At 38.6% G+C, this 21,686-nt stretch overlaps 1 protein-coding gene across 3 annotated transcripts in view; it reads right to left on the bottom strand.

The window, feature by feature from the left end:
* Positions 1-8,132: 8,132 nt before the first annotated feature.
* mertka (c-mer proto-oncogene tyrosine kinase a) overlaps positions 8,133-21,686 on the bottom strand; it is a 47,501-nt gene continuing 33,947 nt past the window's right edge. For 2 of the 3 annotated variants that reach the window (XM_062995855.1, XM_062995854.1), the window contains exons 14-19: positions 18,410-18,502; positions 14,913-15,031; positions 14,701-14,810; positions 13,725-13,884; positions 11,000-11,136; positions 8,133-9,574 (exon numbers count right to left, since the gene is read on the bottom strand). In XM_062995855.1, coding sequence (XP_062851925.1) covers positions 9,139-9,574; positions 11,000-11,136; positions 13,725-13,884; positions 14,701-14,810; positions 14,913-15,031; positions 18,410-18,502 — 1,055 coding nt within the window. In that variant the 3' untranslated portion in view covers positions 8,133-9,138. The remainder of the gene's footprint in view (positions 9,575-10,999; positions 11,137-13,724; positions 13,885-14,700; positions 14,811-14,912; positions 15,032-18,409; positions 18,503-21,686) is intronic. The other variant, XM_062995856.1, reaches the window with a different exon arrangement.

Here is a 21,686-nt window from a genome sequence, read left to right on the forward strand (position 1 = left end):
GAGGCACGTCCACAGTAGCGGCGTACTAAATTGAGATATTTTGTATGCTTGAGCGCTGGTAGCCACGGTGTAGTTTACATTATTAGCATATATAGTTTGCTTGTATAGGGCACGAAGAGCAATTCAGGATGGAGCCCAAACGTGAATAAACGTCAGCGCTATCCTTATATAAAGACTGTCAGGTGCACTGTTTAGATGTTTAATAAAAATACATTTTTAATAAAGTGTGGTACTAACACAACACAAAATAAGAGCCTAACAATTTAACAAACAGTTTTAATCGAAAATATTTAACCACCCTTACTTTAAACAGTATTATGATGATATGTATATTATTTAATAAAAACGTTTACGTGCATTGTTATTCAACCCACAGCCTCATTACTTGGTGAAACATTTACATTTACATTGTAAATGTAAAATCCTCCTTTCGATAACCTCTAATTAATTTTGGTGCTAACAAGCTTCTACATAAACTGTTCCAGTTTTAATTCATCACTTCATAGCTCTCACAGTACTCAGTAATGAATGGCATGTGTCGTGGAGTCCAGCCATGAAGTCCTTACTTATTAAGTGATCTTTATATAATAATAATAATAATACATTTTATTTATATAGCGCTTTTCAAGATACTCAAAGACGCTTTACATAAGACAAATAATCAAAACAAATACGTACATACACCATACAAATCATAGTACAAAATCAAAATAGTACATCAACATCAAGAATAATTAAGATAAAAACAAAGAGAGCAGCATAAGACAGTTCATTAAAAATTAGCTAAATTATGAGAGAGAACAACAAATATAGAACAATTTCTTAAAATTAGACAGAAACAGGACAGATTTACATGCAATCAGGAAACTGAAAACTTTACAAGTTTTAGGATCTAGGACTTCACATTTCTGTCGTGATCTAAGTATAAAAACTATTAAAAAGAATAGCAAAAATAAAAGCATTTATTTCGTGTTGTTACAAGTTAAATGCCATATTGAATAGATGAGTTTTGAGAAGTGACTTGAATTTGGACAGGTCAGGACAATCTCGTAGGTGTTTGGGGAGAGCATTCCATAAAGATGGAGCAGCTATGGAAAAGGCCCTGTCACCCCAGGTCCGGTGCTTGGTCCTAGAGGGTATGGACAGTAGGTTAGCCTCAGAAGAGCGAAGGCTATGGGAGGGAATGTGCTGATGGAGCAGGTCGGTGAGGTAGGATGGGGCCTGATTATGGAGAGCTTTGTGAGTGAATAGAAGAATTTTGAATTGAATGCGTTGAGCAACGGGAAGCCAATGAAGTTTTTGTAGAACAGGTGTAATATGATCACGGGAGCGAGTATGAGTAAGGAGGCGAGCAGCTGAATTCTGGATATACTGAAGTTTTTTTAGGATTTTGTTAGATGTACCATAAAGGATGCTATTGCAATAATCAATTCTGGATGTAATAAAAGCATGAATCAAGGTTTCGGCGGCAGAAAAGGAGAGTGATGGACGTAGACGTGCTATGTTTTTTAGATGAAAGAAAGCAGTTTTGGTGATGTGATTTACATGGCGGTCAAAAGAGAGGTTGCTATCAAAAATTACACCAAGATTTCGGATGTTAGAAGACGGAGACAAAGTGTCATTATCAATGGTAATTTGAAAATTTTTTGTGGTTTTTGCCAGGGTTGTAGGACCTACGATGATCATATCTGATTTTTCACAGTTTAATTTGAGGAAATTAGCTTTCATCCACAATTTCATTTCAGTGATGCAATTTGTCAGAGTGGAGTGAAGTTCAGTATTAATGGATTTGGAGGAGATGTAAAGCTGAATATCATCAGCATAGCAGTGGAAATGTAAACCATGCCGACGTATGATGTCACCAAGGGGGAGCATATAAAGAATAAACAAAAGGGGACCTAACACTGAGCCTTGGGGAACGCCTTGGGACAGTGGAGCAATGGCAGAACTACAATTGTTGATATTAACAAACTGTTGTCTGTTTACGAGATATGACCTTAACCACAAAAGGGCAGTACCAGTGATGTTGACAGAGGATTCAAGGCGGGACAGAAGAATGGAGTGATTAATGGTGTCAAAAGCTGCAGTAAGATCAAGGAGGACGAGAATATTAATTTGTCCAGAGTCTGAGGAAAGAAGAAGGTCATTTGTGACTTTGAGGAGGGCTGACTCAGTGCTGTGCTGGGGGCGGAAACCAGACTGAAATGATTCAAATAGATTATTGGAATTTAGGTGATCTTTGAGCTGTGAGGCAACAACACGTTCCAGTATTTTCGACAGAAATGGAAGATTGGAAATGGGCCGAAAGTTACTCATAATATTAGAGTCAAGTCCAGGTTTTTTAAGTATGGGAGTAACAGCAGCCAATTTGAGTGATTGAGGGACTGAGCCAGAACTAAGAGAGGAATTGATTATCTCTGTGATAAGTGATGAGATAACTGGAAAACAACCCTTAACAAGTTTTGATGGAGCAGGATCCAAAACACAAGTGGAGCTTCGCATCCCTGTTAAGATCTCAGATAGGTCCAAAAGAGACACAGGTGAGAACTGAGACAGAGGCTGGGTAATAAATTGAGGTGAGACAGGCGGAGAAACAGAGATGACAGGGGAAACTGTCAGAAAATTGTGGATATTCTCAACTTTTGTTTGAAAAAATGAGAGGTAAGAGTTACACTTGTCAACTGTAAAGGAATTGGTAGTATTGTCAACTGGTTTGAGAAGTTTATTTATTGTGGAAAAGAGAGTCTTAGGATTTGTTGATCCAGCATGTATGAGTTCGGAATAGTAAGTGGATCGGGCTGCCGTAAGAGCGTCTTTGTAATGTTGAAGATAATCAGAATAAATCTGATAATGTACTGTTAGACCGGTTTTCTTATAAAGTCTTTCAAGCTGGCGTTTACATGATTTCATTTGGTGAAGCTCAATTGTGTACTATGGTGCAGAATGACTAAATGAAACAAATTTGGTTCTCAAAGGAGCCAGCTCATCAAGACATGAGGCGAGTATGTCATTATAGTAATCGACAAGGTCAGATGAATTACTAGACAGTACAGGACAGACAGACATCTTTTTAACAAGAGAATCTGAGAAAGCAGAGGGAGAGATATATTGAAGATTCCTGAAGGATATTTTACGTTTAGCTCTAGTGATGGGCCTAGTGACCTCAATGTCCATGATGATTGTCAAATGATCAGAGACAGTAAGGTCATGGCTGGACGGCTGATGAACTAGGACACCAGTAGAGCAGACAAGGTCAAGAGTATGACCTTTTTTATGAGTTGGAAAATGTATATGTTGTGTGAAATTAAAACACTGTAACAATTCCAAAAATTCCCTGGCAAATTTACAGTTGTTGTCATCAATATGGATGTTAAAATCACCCATAAGCAGTACAGAGGATGAGAGGGCACTAAGCTGGGTTAAAAAATCTGAAAAATCAGAGAGAAAGGAAGCGTTTGGCTTTGGCGGACGATAAACTACAGCAGTGACCAGAGGAGTAGGCCCTGACAACTTGAAAGCCAGGTGTTCAAAAGAAAGAGCAGCAGGAAAAGACAAAGTGGTTATTTTAATATCATCCCTATAGACTGCAGCAACACCACCACCTCGCCCTTCCATACGAGGTTCATCAATATACGAGTATCCCATTGGCGTGGTCTGATTTAACGTAAAATAATCCAAGGGTTTATGCCAAGTTTCAGTGAGACAGAAAAAGTGTAGTTCACTGTCAGATATAAATTCACTAAGTACAGTACTTTTTGTGTTGAGTGAACGAACATTAAGCAATGCCATTTTCAAGTGGTATTGTTGTGTAGTTGGCTGTGAGGAACGAGGAAGAGAACGGAGATTTGCTAAGTCCACTCCGCGTTTCCCATCCCACTCCGTGGACAGCGTTGTCATGGAGACTACACCGCTACTGGTGTGCAAGGCAGCAGCGCTCTGATGACGTGTTTGCGGAGCGACAGTGCGCACGGCTGACCAGAAGGATGGAATAGCGTTACCGTTTCGAAGATAAACAAGCTTTCTCCGGGAGCCCCTGTGAATATAACGAGGCCGGCGAAGGAGTCCAAGCTGTTTGATGACTGAAATACACGATGGAGTAGTGCAGTTGTTGAACTTCCTCAGCTGGTCAACGGAATAGTTCAACATCGTGCCGATCCCAGGAAAACTCATCCACCGTTCACCACCGGCCGCAGACGCGATGTACAGTAGAAAGAACAAAAGTATCAAAAGCACAAATAAAAGTATCAAAAGTAACATAAAAGAAATAGATCCACAAGGTGTGTAAAAAGATGAAAACGAAAAACGATAAAAATACAATAAAATACGGTAAAATACGGTAACGGTAGCGGCAGCCAAATGCGCCAGCGTCCACCATCACCAATATGGTTGCCCTTGTCATCTGTTCCAGCCTTCACCAGGTCATCCTGTAAGTCTTCTGCAGTGATACAGGGTTTTTTCATCTTTGCCCTGATATGATTGCTTACACCTTTGGACAATATTGGGGCTGCACAATAAGTTTGGAACTTCTGCCTCTAAGAATCAACCCAATATTCTAATACATTCAAAATGCCCCCCATATATCAGTGTTTATACAACAGTTCCAACCTTACAATCTGATTGGTTGAGAAGCGTTCTAACCGTGCTGATATTCGTGATAACAGCACGGCCTTTTCACACCACAACTGTATTACTACGCTGACGCGTTGCCATTAACGACAAGCTTCATGCACACAAACGCGCACGCAGGCGACACAGACTTTTTTCCCGATTGCGTTTTAAATCCGTTATCTGACATACAATCTAGTGTACTGTGTAGGGAACATAAATAAATTGTCTAATTCACTATCTAGTGCACTATGTAGGGAACATAAGTGATCTGATACACAATCTAGTGCACTATGTAGGGAACATTAATGTGCTTGTAACGCGAACAGTTAGCTTAATAGCCCAGTTAGCAGCTCCTAAAAGTTCTGTTATCACCCATGTCCTTTGGTGTGTGCGAGAGGTTTTTTATTTCTTTTTTTTCCCTTCGGAGGTTCTTGCCTTCTTCTTCTTGTTCTTCTTACCTCCCTGAAATAAGTTTTTGCAACTTGGGATGTCTGCTTTGTAGTGTTAAACTTTATATTCGTTGTGGAACTACTTTTTGGCGGAAGGTATTGTCAATATTAAAGCATATTTATTATAAAATTCAGGGCTTCTTTGATTTATTTTCTTTTTTTATTTTGTAAAAACTGTTGTATAAAAGCAATAGAACACTTGAGGTCGTGTGTTATCGCGAATAACTTCACGGCTGTGATGATCTACGGCACTCGCCTTCGGCTCGTGCCTGCGACCGAATCACATAACACGATAACACACTCCCTCTCGTGTTCTATTGCTTAAAAGAAATATAAACATAATCCACTCACTGGTTTCACGTAATGTTATAATCTTTCAGTGTTCCATCGGATGTTGATAAAACAGTTATTTTTGTAACATCTTACCATAAGCACTTCATATATATATATAGCAGTTTTGAATGAAAATGTACCGTAAACGTCAATATGTCATTTTGTGCTGGAATTGTAATCGTGGTAAAAAGTAACAGTTAAACAGTGTTAATAATTGTATAAAGTAAAAAGCAACATTTTTTGGTGACGTTACTGGGTTAGTTAGTTAGCCAAAGCCAATGCAATGACCAACAATATTCACGGACAAAATAAACTATTCAAGAAAAGTTTTATGTTTTTTAAGTTTTTTTTTATTTATTGTATTTTTCAAGCACATCAATAGTAGCTTTCCTGCTGTTTTTGCTAATAAAACCGACACATAATCTTTATTCATGCATCCTAAAAGTATAATGTTTGGCATTTTCGCTTATCCGACCGATAGTGGAGGTTTAATTGTTATATCATTATTGAATTCCATTATATAAACAGAAAAAGCTAAATTTCCATTCAGGCTAATTTTCATACACATATGAACTATAAGTTTTATTTATTTCAAAAAAGTCTTGTGGGCCTGGTTGATTTTGAGGCAGGACATAAAGAACAATGGTACAACTTACAACATGTGCAACAAATACTACAAACTGTTTACAAAAAAGCACGTGTATCCGCCGATTCCATCTTTAAACAAACGTCAACAAACGCAATTCCGGTTCTGTGGCAGAGTGCGCTCACGTCATGAACGGGCTGGCAATGCATGTCAAGGGGCGAGTGCATATCTGTAATGTGGCAAACAGTTTTAACATAAAATTATGTGACCAGAGTTACTTTTAATCAACAATTAAATTATGACTAGTTACAAAGTAAATTAGAGATATATCGCTTTATGTTCAGATTTGTTATAATTTCAATTAAAGTTATCTTAAATTCCTTTGTTATTTAAGATATTTTAAACATATTTTTAGATATCTGAAACTTAGATATGACTAGTGCACATTAAATAGTTGATTTTGTGGTGATCTGGCTTACCTTACGCACTCCACCGGTTAACAACACCGCACAGACCCATGAGGCCATGCACCACCTGTAACTTAGCCGGTGGAAATGTAAATAACTGACGGCGGCGGCGGAGCATTGGTGTTAAGACTGCAGCAGCAAGCCAGTCTGTTTGGGGGACCCCCTGGGTCTAAAGAAGCTAAACACACAGCCCCAGGCTTGGGTGGGGGAACGTCTACAGGCCTGTGGACATCCCGGGAGCTGGTAGGGACACCCCTGCTCGTTGGAGGAGCTGAACACACAGTGCCAGAGGGTATTTGGGAAAGCAAAGAGCTTTGGACGGTGTTGGACAGTTTTTGTGATGTGTTTGCTGTGAGCGAGATGGATTGACTTGGTACAGCACAATTTACATGGGGACGGTGGCACCAACTTGACTGCACCCACACTGGTCGGCATTGGTAAAATGTGAAATTGTGAGAGAAAAGATCAAAGAAATGGCCTAAAAACTAAAAGGACAAAAAGAAAAGTGAATATGGGCGGTTTTGTGTGGACTTTCGAGTGTGGGTTTGCGTAGTGGTTATTGGCAAGTGACAAAGGCACCAGAAGCTAAAGAAAAGTTGGCTTTCACCATTGTGGAGGGCTTATGGCAGTTTAAAGTGATGGCTTTTCGAATTTGTAATGAGCTACATTCATATGGTTAATGGAGAGTGTTCTGGTCAGCTTTTTGTGAAATCAGTGTGTGGTGTATCTTAAACGGCTTTCAGAGGTAGTGTATCTGGTTAGGATGCATGAGGAGCACGATGGTGCCTGTTGCCTGTAATGGTGGATTAGAGGCCACCAGGGACAGTTGGTCTTAAGGGGGTGGGGTTATGTGGCAATCCTGCCTAAGCAAAAGTAATCACACCACTAAAAACTACATGACCAAAAGTATTCGAACGCCACCAACTGCATGACCAAAAGTATTCACACCCCACCAACTACATGTCCAATGGTGTAGTTGGTGTTTTTTTATGTGGCCATTCAAGACATATTCTTCTTGTGGCTTTGAGGTTACATAAGTTTATACTTCATCAGTTGAATATTTGCTAGCCTTACATATTGCACCCTCAAGTGACAAGCCAAACTGTTAAAAATCAAGTTTAGATTTACACAGTGCATTTGTACACAATGTATACAAAGTATTTGCTCCATCAGGGTTTCTTCTATTTTTGCATATTTAACACACCCGATTGTCAAAGGTTTAATATGACAAAGTGATTAAGTAAATGAATTAAGAAAGGTTATTTCATTTATTAAAGAAAAAAGATCAAACACCAACTGGCCCATTATTTACTCAATACCTTAAACAGACCTTAAATGAGCATATCCCTCCAATGTGACTAGATCAAAAGAATCCCGCAAGTGTTGGCCAAAATTCTTTCATAGATATGTTAAAAACATGTCCATTTGTCAAAAATTGTTGGTAGCAGTTGTTGCTTAGAGTGGCACAACCAGTAATTAGGGTTTAGGGTTTAAAACAATTTTACATGGGTAATTTAGTCGGTCACTAAATAATTGAATGTAAATGATGTGTTTCATGTTCCATTTGTCCTATATAACATTTTCTGAGACCTGAAGAATTTTTCTGGTTTTCTAAAACCTGAAAAAAGAGAAAATCTTATGGGGGCCAAATTTCTTTATACATGTAAATAGACAGAAATACCAAACAAAACGTTTTAACTGTTTAATAACAAGATAGCTGCAATTAATTTCACAAACTGTTATACTCATGTTTTTGTAAGTTAAAAGTACCTCACTGTATGGTACAATATACCAAAATCATTTACACAATTATGGCACCTAGGAGACACTTTTTCAAAAAGCTATTTACAATTATTGGAGGATAAAATCCAAGCAATTGAGGGTTAACTGCCTTGCTCAAGAGCCCAATAGTGGCAATCTAGAAGAGTTGGGCCTTGAACTGATTTTCCAATTACTAGTCCAGCAGGCGGCACGGTGGCTAAGTGGGTAGCACTATCGCCTCACAGCAAGAAGGTCCTGGGTTTGATCCCCAGGTGGGGTGGTCCGGGTCCTTTCTGTGTGGAATTTGCATGTTCTCCCCGTGCCCGCGTGGGTTTCCTCCGGGTGCTCCGGTTTCCTCCCACAGTCCAAAGATGTGCAAGTGAGGTGAAGTGGAGACACTAAATTGTCCATAACTGTGTTCGATATAACCTTGTGAACTGATGAACCTTGTGTAATGAATAATTACTGTTCCTGTCATGAATGTAACCAAAGTGTAAAACATGACATAAAAATCCTAATAAACAAACAAACTAGTCCAGCTGATTAAATGCTAAACTACCAGACCATTTCTCCTTCGTCAGTAAAACTCTCAAACCACACCTTTTGTATTCATTAATTTTAAATGAAAAGTAAATCAAAACATCTAGACTGCGACTGTACATCATTTATATTAGCATAATATACATATTTGGGTGTACAAATTTATGTACATTATCTGCTCAAAAATACATATAAAATAACTGAAGTAGACCTTAACCTTTCAATACACTAATGTTAATTTAACTAATAAAATAGTGGTAAACTGTATCATCACTAATTATGTTTAGTGATGTTTGAAAACCTGATTTGGTAAGCTCAACTCAAAAGATTAAATAAACGTGTATCACTGACTAACAGGATTAAAGGCCATTGGTCCTCTGTGCTTTACAATTTCTTAAAGTAACTGTGTCATGTCACTGGCTGCATGATGCAGGTCTGTTGAGGAGTCAGTTGTGTTCTGTTCCAAACTACTCTCAGCTAAAAGTGGAACATCTACAGCACTGCTGTGTCCCACAGCACCAGGGTCCTCTGAGGAAACAACAATAACATAACGATCATCCTCATACATGGCTGAGCTTTTGTGGACATCTACCGTCACAATGGATGTTTCCATTGTCTGTCGGCTGCAAGAGGGTGAGGAGGTAAGGGCAGGGCCCTCCACTGGCACCTGTGCCAACTGCTCTTCCTCTTCTGGGAAAGAGGTGTTAATGTAGATGATATCCTTCTTGTTGGGAAGCTTCTCGGCCAGCTTTTCCAGCATCTCTCTTACCTGTGTGAAGTCAGGTCGGTCTACAGGGTCAGCATGCCAGCAGCTGAACATGATGTCATATCTATAAAATAAGTGCAGATTATTTCTGGATCTAAGAACACACATGCAGTGCAATGCAATACATCCTTTTAGATGACTGCTGCCACTATATTACATCGCACTGTCAGGAAAAGTGATAGCATTTATTAGAACTTTATATTGTCTTGTGGATTTACACCCATAATGATGAAAACATGTTTTCAATAAATAAATAAAATCAAATGCTGAATTTTCTAATTTATAAAAGTATTCAGACCTTTTGCCGTGGCACTCCAAATTGTGCTTGGGTGCATTCTGTTTGGTTTAACTAGTTTTGAGATACGCTTGAATTCAACTGTCTGCCTCTTGTAATTTAAATTGATTGGACATTATTTGGAAAAGCACAACATAAGTCTATAAGGGCCTGTAATACACACTGCATTTTTAGGACAAAAACCTGTTTCTGGATCTTTATGATCAAATTGTGGCATGACTTGTATCAGGACAAAGGTGTATACCAACAGCTAAGGCTTTAAGTGTTTACAGGACCACAGTGGCCTCAATAATATAAAATTGGAGAGGAATCAGCAAATGATCAAATAAAGTGTCTAAATATTTTTGTGAGATTTTAGTTTGTAATTTGTCATCTCTGCTACCAGTCAGCTGGGTACCCCCTAGTAGGCACAACTGGCAATGCCGGCTGCAGTCAAATTGCCCACTAGTCTTCTGTGTGGAAAAAGACTGGATTGAAAAGGTGGCAGGATCTTCAACGCTGTGTAAGAACCCTGGTTAGTAGCCTGAGATGCCTGTACACCTGAAGAAACGTGGAAATCAGTGAGTGACTCTCCAAGTGCGAGACTGGCCTAGTGCGCAAATCCACCGAAGTATGGGTGAATAAGAGGTGGTCGGTGAACTGTGCACATGTCAGAGGGAGCATGTGTCAGGCAAATATACCCTCCTCGGACGCATCAGGGTCCCCACAAAAGACTAATTGGAAAATGGATAAATAAAATAGCAAAAAAATATATTGAAAAACATGTTTGTACTTTGACATTATATATTATTAAGAGTAGATGAATGGATTGAAATGGCAATTAAAGCCATTCAAATTCAAATCAACACAAAAAGCACAAGGTCATGGGGTCTGAATACTTTCTGAATGCACTGTGATGAGAAAACTAATATTGTAAAATGTATGCAAAATCACCATCATTCTATGGCTGAAATTGCCTCATAATTGATTAATAGATATGTGGTAAAGTAAGGATGACAGAAGGAATAACATTTCTCCTGAAAATGCCTTGGTATTTCTGTGAATCTAATATGTCAGTCACATGGTCAAATTTTCCATTGCAACTGTATATATTCAGGGTACCCCACTGACAGGGCAATTGTGTTAAAGTCTAATTGAGATCTGTCTTTAAAACATTGTCATCAAAAGTAAAAAAAAAGACAAAACGTCACTTACAGATCATCCAAACAGTCATTAGATTGTTTAAGCCTGTGGCCTTCCAAAAGGTAGTCATAAATTTCATGGTTTTGGACACCAGGGTATGGAGTCATGCCTCGGGTGGCTATTTCCCACATTGTTACGCCAAATGCCCACTGAGGAAAAAACAAGAAAATGAATGAAAATGAAGATCTAATGAAAATGAAGTTTTGGCTGGTCAATATGTTCATTCTGTCATTTCAAGAGGCAAAAAGAGTTTTAATTAGAAGTAGCTAGTAATGTGATAAAATACTAAATGATCCAATTTCAACAGGTGATTGTAATCATGATTAGGAACGAATGCAGTATCCACAAAAGGCTGAGTCTTTGAGGAGCAAAGATGAACAGACTTAGGGTTGGGCAGTATTGCCGATTTTCATACCGTCATACCGTCTTCAGAAAATACCGTAGTATACGGTATTACCGCGCGGGGTGTGGGGGGTGCGGACAAAATTTACAGTGTACAAACTTTACAGTGTAATCATAGTATTCAAATGTTTTATTACAAAAAATGAAACTATCAGAACGTCAAACATTGCTTATCCTATCTGATCTTTAATAAATATTTTATGCATAGGTGTAAATGTATGTGTATTAATTAAACTTTTAAACATATTAACATATAACATTTAGCCATTATAATATCTCACTGCCCAGACAAAACAAAATAATAGCAGGCTAAACAGTTAAATATATTTCAAAAAGTTATTTGGTTAGTTTTTAATTACAGCTATTTCCTTGAAGTGCATGAAGCAGAACGCTGATTAAAATGCATTAAATGTTGTAATAGTTACACAGTTACGTGTATGATTAGTTATGCCTGCATTACAGAATTGAGTTCTATACGGTAAAAAAATATTAATGTAAATGTTAATGTTGTGATGACGGTGATGTAAAATAATGTAAAATAATTAAAAGTCCAAACATTTGAGTGGGGGTTGTGAATGGAAATTTTATATTTTATTAGTTATTTGCATTAAACTTTTTTGCTTTCTTAGTTAATTAGCAGGGGTAGAAGAAACTTTTGAAAATTTCAGAATTCCAAAGACTGATAACACACCCACACACAGCTGTTTTAGTAACAAACTGAGCCCTCTTCTAACATGATAAGCAAGTTTGGTGTGGGAAGTTGACCTTGAGCTGGGTTGCTGAGCAGAGTTAGCCTGAAGGGGCAGTAAAGGGGTGTATAAATACTGCGATAGGGCAGACGACAGGGCCCTCTCTCCTCTGTAAAGCTGTGTGAGCGTTTGCATTGAGATTGGCCCTCAGCTGAGTAATAAATTGATTATTTGCTTTTATCATTATCCTGGTTGTCTGTGTCAATCTTTAAGGGTTATTTTGAATTCCCACAACAGGGTTTAATGAGAACGCTACTTTTAATGTCACACAAGCTCAGTGCAAAACAACATAAGCACAGCTGGACACGATCATTTCTGATATCTTCCCTACACACTTGCTCCCTATGCCCTAGTATAGTACACTTAACATTCTTAAAGGCCCATACAATATATTTGTAATTCACATTACACAACAGGAAGGCGTTAGAAAAGTTTTTTTGGAACTAGCTCGATTACCTCACAGCTAAGGCTAGCCATTGTGGCTTTTCAATTGTCTCTCTGTGTTATCAACTCAAACAGTGAGCACCCCCACAACCAATCAGTGAGCTCCAACCGCCTACCACTCCAACCCCTCCCTTACTGTGGCTGAGCGAATGTCTTAAAGTCTCAGTTTTCAAGGTAGACCTGAAGCAGAAATTTGGCACTTCACATTTTTAATATACTGTCAACATTTTTAAATACCGTGGTATACCGCAATACCATCATACCACCCAACCCTAGACAAACTATCTTTAAATTGTAAACTGCATTTTTTTATTTGCATTTTTCATACTGTTCCAACTTTTCCTGATTTGAATTCAGAAGTGTTTTGGAATTCAGACACAGTTTTAATTTTCAAGTCCAGATTGAAAACATATTTATTCACTCAGGCTTTTGATTAGTCTTTCCAAATCAGGGATGTGTGGCTTCGATCCTGTATTTTGATGTCTCGGCAGTCTGGTGCTCTCATGTTTTGTCGCTTTTGCTGGCCGGTATGTGTTTGCTTCTGGCTGTGCCTGACTACAGACAAAGGTGTAGAGCTTGGGAGTTCTAGATAATAGCAACCAAACATCCCTGATCACCACAAATTTCTGTCGTTCTGCCTCTCTGGTCCGATCACTCAGGTTTGTAAACGGTGGGGGAGGTGGGTGCTGACATCCTGTGAAAACCCTCATGACTGTGTTCATGAGAGTTCTCCCATTTAGTTATGCTAAAATAATTAGGGTTGCGAGAGTCTCAGGCTGTTCTCTGCAAAACTGACATTTTATTCTTTGACAATTTTGATATGCCAGATTTACCTGTGTACTTCTGCCTCTGCCCGCTGTATGATTGAAACCAACTGCATCTTTACACTGGCCAGATGCATATTCTCACTGAGAATCTAAACATGTCCCTTAAAAACAAACTTGAGAGTCGTGCCTTGGCAGTAATGGGTATTAGACTACTGTGCCAATTTGGTACCATCTTAGTCCCCTATAAATGTGTTAACTGTTCTGTTCTGGAAAACCTTGAACTGTGAGGTGCAGTGGCATTTCATGAATTAGTGCTAAACAATTCTTGTGCCCTAGTACTTTTTGAGGAAGCATGGGGGTGAAGTTGATTCTTACCACATCACTTTTCACAGTAAAGACTCGATCTGCCAGACTCTCCACAGCTATCCACTTTACAGGCATCTTGGCAATTCTGCCCTGTCTGTAGTAATCTCCACTGTAAATCTTTTTTGAGAGGCCAAAGTCTGCCACACACACTGTCATGTCATTACGTAACCTTGTAAGAAAGCATACATACAGAGAGTAGAAAAAGGAGTGATGTTTTGGGCAGTGTACATTTACTAAAACTGTATTCATTGCAATATTTCAAGATTAATATTTTTCTGTGCAGCCACCACTAAAAGGCAGCTACACAAGAACCTCACAGCTCTATTAAAATATAGTTTATGATATTAACTAACCAACTTTATTTATGAAATACAGCAACTATAAATAATGAAATATATTTGCAAAATCAATATTGATTACTTACCTCTTCAAGGTACACATTTGCTATTATTATAAACATGAAAAATAACTTGAAAGTAAAATAAAAACTTACATTTATAGTCAAATTACATATTTGTACTGTTCATTACTTTCTTCAGCATATATCATGATACAATATTTGGCCTGTGGTTAGATGGAAAAGCCAAATTTAATGAAATTCTTATACTTTTATCAGCACCTTTAGACTGTACATTGTGTAGTGATGTAAGTGAAAAGTTGGTCATGCATCACTGAAAACTGTAATACTCATAAAACTTACCTTTTTCGATAAACTTGTTTTTGTTTACAAGCATTAACTAGAAAAGCCTATTAACAAACCCTGAATATTAAATGATCCTGCCTTGCAACCTTGACCAGAATTGATTGGTTGCTGAATGGCAAATTAATGAATGAATTAATAATGTTTAATTAAAAGTTAAGACTGACTTTAAAATCTTTTTGTTTGGACTTCTGGCAAGGATTTGATCTCTTTAAACTTAAGTCAGAGCACAAAGATTAAAGCCTGCTACTGCTGTCCCAAATATTAAAAAGAAAAAAAACCTACATGCAGTTCCGTGCTGCAAGGTCTCTGTGTAGGAAATTTCTGCTGCTGAGGTATTCCATTCCCATCGCAATGTCAATCATGAACTTCAGAAGAATTTCTGATGGTAGGAACTGCAATAAATGTAATAAACAGTATTTCAAAAATAATTTAATTTCAAAACTAAAGTAAAAATTTAGTAGAACCAGTAATGACAAAAATCAAAGGCAGCTTACCAAAGGACAGTCTCCGAGACGGGAGCGAATAAGAAAGCTATGCAAGTCTCCGTATTTCATAAATGGAAGGATGACCATTGGCCTGGGGAAGAGACCTGGACCAACATCTAAACATACACCTGTATGAATGGATCAAACGAGAAGCCACACCATTGGTAAAAAATATATTTATTATTATGATTTATTTTTATTATGACCACTGCAGTGGCCAATTTTATTACAAATACTGGTGTTTCTATATTTTTTAATAGATCATAGAGCCAAAGATTATGTTTATTCATTACTTTTTACTCATTTTTTACTCATTATTTAAATAATGTGATTAAATCTTTTTGGATGTACCATACATCAAAATACCCTGAGATAAATGCACTTCTTTTCATGGCATTGATGAGAACATAAGTGGACACTTTCTGATCAAAGGATGTTGTCAGGGTTGACAATGAGGTATTTAAAAATCCTAACAAAACTACTGCGCCTGTTTGTATAGTAGGGATGTCCCGATCCGATCTCAAAGATCAGAATCGGGGCCGATCAAGCCATTTTTTAACTGATCGGTATTGGCTTTACAAAGGCTGATCCTAATTCCGATCCTTTGTTTTACGTCAGCATGTCCGCTGTGTGGAAATACTTTAAATTGGAAAGTGAAATAAGTCCAACAGCGAAGTGTAATGTCTGCAATGCGAGCGTTTCACGAGGCGGTAGGAGCAGAGCTGCGTTTATTACTGTAGAATTTTACTATTTATATGGTGTGTGAGTCAAGGATCACTCCGGTTTACAAAACAACGTAGTGATGCGCTTGCTTAATAAAGAAATAAATACACGGTATATTCACAAATTGTCGGGAGCATAACGCTTTATTAACTTCTTCTGTTACGGTACCGAATAGCGGACAGCTAGTCATCGCGTTAGCCAAGCACGCTATTCCATGCACTATGGAAGCCCCAAAGGGTCAAAACACACTCACTTCGCGTAGAAACGTCCATCAAACACGGCAGAGATGCTGATTTTCCTCAAAAAGAACCTTCACTGCATTTTGAGTGTTCTAGTTTTACTAATTTGATACGGCACCTAAAAAATAAACACTCAGTCGAATACAGCGAGTTTATTATTATATGATGAAAAGAGGAACCGGCTGTCCGCTAACACGGCAGAGATGCTGATTTTCCTCAAAAAGAACCTTCACTTCATTTTAAATGTGTTCTAGTTTTACTACTACAATGCTGCACAAGTTTGTTTACTTTTATTTTGTAGCTTGGATGCAGGCAATTTTTTTCTTACAGCACTGCAGAGCTATTCAGTTGTTAAACATATACATTGGATACATTTTAATAACTGTAATGTACTTGAAGTGTGCACTGTGTGAACATTATTATCTAGTTCTTATCTAGACAATATCTAGAAAATACAAGTATCGGTTTGAGACTCGGTATCGGATGGGGATCAAAATTAAAGATCGGGAACAAAAAAACGTGATCGGGACATCCCTATTGTATAGTCATATACAGTGCCTTGCAAAAGTATTCGGCCACCTTGAACTTTTCAACCTTTTGCCACATTTCAGGCTTCAAACATAACGATATGAAATTGTAATTTTTTGTGAAGAATCAACAACAAGTGGGACACAATCGTGAAGTGGAATGAAATTTATTGGATATTTTAAACTTTTTTTAGAAATAAAAAACTGAAAAGTGGGGCGTGCAATATTATTCGGCCCCCTTGCGTTAATACTTTGTAGCGCCACCTTTTGCTGCGATTACAGCTGCAAGTCGCTTGGGGTATGTCTCTATCAGTTTTGCACATCAAGAGACAGAAATTTTTGCCCATTCTTCCTTGCAAAACAGCTCGAGCTCAGTGAGGTTGGATGGAGAGCGTTTGTGAACAGCAGTTTTCAGCTCTTTCCACAGATTCTCGATGGGATTCAGGTCTGGACTTTGACTTGGCCATTCTAACACCTGGATACGTTTATTTGTGAACCATTCCATTGTAGATTTTGCTTTATGTTTTGGTTCATTGTCTTGTTGGAAGATAAATCTCCGTCCCAGTCTCAGGTCTTTTGCAGACTGCAACAGGTTTTCTTCCAGAATGGTCCTGTATTTGGCTCCATCCATCTTCCCATCAATTTTAACCATCTTCTCTGTCCCTGCTGAAGAAAAGCAGGCCCAAACCATGATGCTGCCACCACCATGTTTGACAGTGGGGATGGTGTGTTCAGAGTGATGAGCTGTGTTGCTTTTACGCCAAACATAACGTTTTGCATTGTGGCCAAAAAGTTCGATTTTGGTTTCATCTGACCAGAGCACCTTCTTCCACATGTTTGGTGTGTCTCCCAGGTGACTTTTTATGGATATCTTTGAGAAATGGCTTTCTTCTTGCCACTCTTCCATAAAGGCCAGATTTGTGCAGTGTACGACTGATTGTGTCCTATGGACAGAGTCTCCCACCTCAGCTGTAGATCTCTGCAGTTCATTCAGAGTGATCATGGGCCTCTTGGCTGCATCTCTGATCAGTCTTCTCCTTGTTTGAGCTGAAAGTTTAGAAGGACGGCCGGGTCTTGGTAGATTTGCAGTGGTCTGATACTCCTTCCATTTCAATATGATCGCTTGCACAGTGCTCCTTGAGATGTTTAAAGCTTGGGAAATCTTTTTGTATCCAAATCCGGCTTTAAACTTCTCCACAACAGTATCTCGGACCTGCCTGGTGTGTTCCTTGGTCTTCATGATGCTCTCTGCGCTTTAAACAGAACTCTGAGACTATCACAGAGCAGGTGCATTTATACGGAGACTTGATTACACACAGGTGGATTCTATTTATCACCATCAGTCATTTAGGTCAACATTGGATCATTCAGAGATCCTCACTGAACTTCTGGAGTGAGTTTGCTGCACTGAAAGTAAAGGGGCCGAATAATATTGCACGCCCCACTTTTTAGTTTTTTATTTCTAAAAAAAGTTTAAAATATCCAATAAATTTCGTTCCACTTCACGATTGTGTCCCACTTGTTGTTGATTCTTCACAAAAAATTAAAATTTCATATCGTTATGTTTGAAGCCTGAAATGTGGCAAAAGGTTGAAAAGTTCAAGGGGGCCGAATACTTTTGCAAGGCACTGTATATCTTATCAATAAATGTACAAACCAGAAAGGTAAACCTAATAAAGTGCTCAGTAAGTGTATTTACTGTTTAAAACCTGTTTAGTACCTCATTCATGAGTTGCCACGCTTTCTTAACAACAAAAAAATCAATTACTACATTTCAATGTACATTCATTCATTCATTGTCCATTTTACTACCGCTTTATCCTGTTCAGGGTTGTGGGTCGCACTTTTTCTATGCTGCATTGTTCTCTTAAGTTCTAATTTTTAATTCAAGATAAACAAGCAGTGCTAAACTTGAGCCTTTGGTAATGGTACAATGGTCAATCAAAGTAAACAGTTTTCTGCTGACAAACATTCTGAAGAAAACGTGCAAAATGTTTTTGAATGTCTAGGGTCTTACCTAATAGCCTAATGACGTTAGAATGGTTAAAGTCCTTCATGCAGGCAGCCTCATTTAGAAACTCCTCAATTTCCCTCTGAGAAAAATTGTCCACTGAAAAAAAAATCTAATTGCTTAATTAAATACAGTTTCATCTTTTTACACGCATTTGTTGACAAAGTGGTGATTCTCTGTCCATCACTGCTCCCCGAAAACTAGAATAAAACTAGAAAGGCAAAGTGGGCCTTTTATAAACCAATATGAAAAGCAGATTGTTTGGCTGTTTTAACATTGATAACCCGATAAATACTGTCAAATAATGGTAAAACATAAAATGTTTAAACGTAAAATGTAATTTTGAAATACTGATGAAATAAAATGGACGTAAAAAACGTAAAATGAAATGTACTGGAAAATGTCAAAATGTACTGGAGGTTGCCAAGCTGTTGCTAGGTGGTTGCAAAGTTGTTGCTAGTCAGTTGCCATGCTTACAGGATAGTTGCTAAAACTGTTGCTAGGTCATTGTTAAAGTGTTGCTAGGCAGTTGCCAAGGTGTAACAGGTGGTTGCTAAGCTGTTACAGGTGGTTGATAAGGTGTTGCTAGGCAGTTGTCAAGGTATAGCGAGTGATTGCTCGCAAAGTGTTTTTTGGTGGTTTGTGTAGTGTTCTTAGGTCGATAACAGGATTTAGGGATAGTTTTAAGGTGTTCCTAGGTGGTTGCTATGGTAATAAGTTATTGCTATTGCAGTTGCTAAGATGTAGGTAGGTGGTTGCCAAGGTGTACTGGGTAGGGCTGGGCGATTTTCACGATTAATTCGGTTAATCAGAATGAACGTTTTCACCCGATGTTAGAATGTGACAATCGCGATTGTTTACATACTTTATATTTTTACTAAAATACCAACATGACACGAGGCAGAAACTGACCAGACGCTCGCGGAATATAAATCAGGGAAAGTTTAATATAAAAAGGCAAAAACAGTGTACAAAACCAGGTCAGAGTCCAAAACCAGAGGATAAACTAAAACAGTAAACGGAAGACAACAAGGATTATACACGGTAACGGTTAGATTCAGAAATAAGGAGCGTAAACACGATCGGTAAAACGAGACACAAACAGAAGAGTTTAATTAAGATTCACTGAATCGAACACCGCTGAACTGAATCAAAACTCCGGCGCCGATGAGCGCGATCAGGATTGGCTGACCGGGGACATGTGACGGTCCGTGGAAACATGGGAGTTGTAGTCTATATAGTTAGAAGCAGAACGTGCCCCCTCCATCCACCCCCCAATCACAAGAGGACAAAATCAAAGCTGAGCTGAGTGATTACTTCACCCCCCCTCCCCCAGTATAGATACTGATACAGACTCACTCAGTGGTGGAAACAGCATAGCACAGACTCGTGTTTCTTTTAAGAAACCTGTAAAAAACTTTTTTTTAGTCCTTTTCCTAATGTAAGGTTTTGCTGCACATTATTTTTTTTAAAAAGAGTTGTTTGTGAGCTATTCTTATAAAGCATATAGATAATTCAGATTTCCATTTTGTTTTTAATTATTGTGATCGTTATTGTTATAAATTTTTAGATCCTTAAAAGGATAATTATAGGTGGTGGTGGTACTATTTTTGCACTTCTGCAGTCATTTTAATTTACAATGCAAAAAAAAGTAATCCGAGTCTTATTTCAATTGCATTATACAAGAACAAAAAAAAATCGAAATCGTAATCGACAATCGGTTATAATTTTAAAATAATCAAGATTTTTTTTTTGGGCAAAATCGCCCAGCCCTAGTACTGGGGTTACGAGGCTGTTGCTAGGTGGTTGGTAGGGTGCTGGTGAGTGGTTGCTAGGGTGTATGCAATGATCTTTGTGGGGGTGTAAATACTTTTGCTCAGATATGTGATTTAGCTATTAGTCTAATGTAGTTGTTGTTAAGGGATTTAAAAGCTATGGGGGTAGTTGTTAAGAGCAATTTGGCTGATGGGGTGGGTGTTGACGGCCAGTTGGCTGTGGGTGTAATTTGCTGTGAGATAATTGAGGCTGAAGGAGTATTTAGCTGTTGGGTTGTTATGGTTAAGGGGTAGTTGGATGTGGGGTAGTTGAGGCTAAGAGTATATTTAGCTGTTGTGGTAGTGTTAGTTAAAGTCTATTAGGCTAATGAGATAGTTTTGGTTAAAGGCTGTTAGGCTAATTGGGTAGATGTAAACAATTTGGCTGATGGGATAGTTGTTGAAGGGCTGTGTGGGGTACATTTTGTTTGATTATTTTCCCCCAATTTTACTCCAGATCTAGTCGTATCCAATTACCCGATTGTATCACGCTTCCTCTCTACTGATGTTGACCTCCACTCTAAATGAGGAGAGCCGAAACTAACACACGCCCCCTTCGACACAAGTGCAGTAGGCGAGTTCATATGTGGACCAGTGTTTGTGTACGGAGAGAAACACCCTGATCCCCACTATACCTCAACTCTGTGCAGACGCCGTCAATCAGCCAGCAGAGGTCATAATTGCATGAGTTATGAGGAACCCTCCGGCACCCCCCTTGAACAACAGCCAATCGTTGTTCATGTAGGCGCCCAACCTGCTGGATGGCAGAGCTGAGATTCGAAAAGACGAGTTCGAAATGTCATCTCTGGGGTGCTAGGGGTTATTTAGCTAATGGGGTAGTTTAGGCTGTTAGGCGAAAGGCTTGTAGGCTCTTATCCAGAGTGCTTCCACTATAAACATTTTCCTATTCTACTTCAAGAAGACAACAGTTCAAGGATACAAGTCTGCTGAAACCCTGTTAGAACAAGAAAAAGGTAGAAGACTTTTTTTTAAACAAATGGTATAGAAGATTACTAAGTAATTAAGCTAAGGTAGCCTGGGGCTGGTCCATTTTTGGCTTTGTAAAGAAGCATCATTGTTTAGAACTAAATGCGTGGAGTGGTGGCATTTTGAATTAGTTGCAGAGGTTCAATAGTGGACATAGAAGCACCTGCCAAAAGGGAGTTGCAGTAGTCCAGCCTTGAGATAATAAGTGATTGGACAAGAATCTTCCTTATGTTGTAGAGGAACCGGCAGTATCCTGTCATGTTAGCTATGTGAGCAGAGACAGACGGCTGGCTATCCAGGACAATACAGAGGTTGCATGTATTATTGGATGGTTTGATTTGGGAGTTATTAAGAGAGATGACAAGGTATTGGGTTGGAGACTGATCTGAAGGAATATATCGGCTCTGTCTTGCTGGGTTTAAGTTTTAGGTAATGAGCTGATATCCATAGTGATAGTGGAAGCTACTCAGATTCTGGTCCAG

The sequence above is a fragment of the Trichomycterus rosablanca genome, chromosome 5, assembly GCF_030014385.1.
Source record: "Trichomycterus rosablanca isolate fTriRos1 chromosome 5, fTriRos1.hap1, whole genome shotgun sequence".
Classification (NCBI taxonomy): domain Eukaryota; kingdom Metazoa; phylum Chordata; class Actinopteri; order Siluriformes; family Trichomycteridae; genus Trichomycterus; species Trichomycterus rosablanca.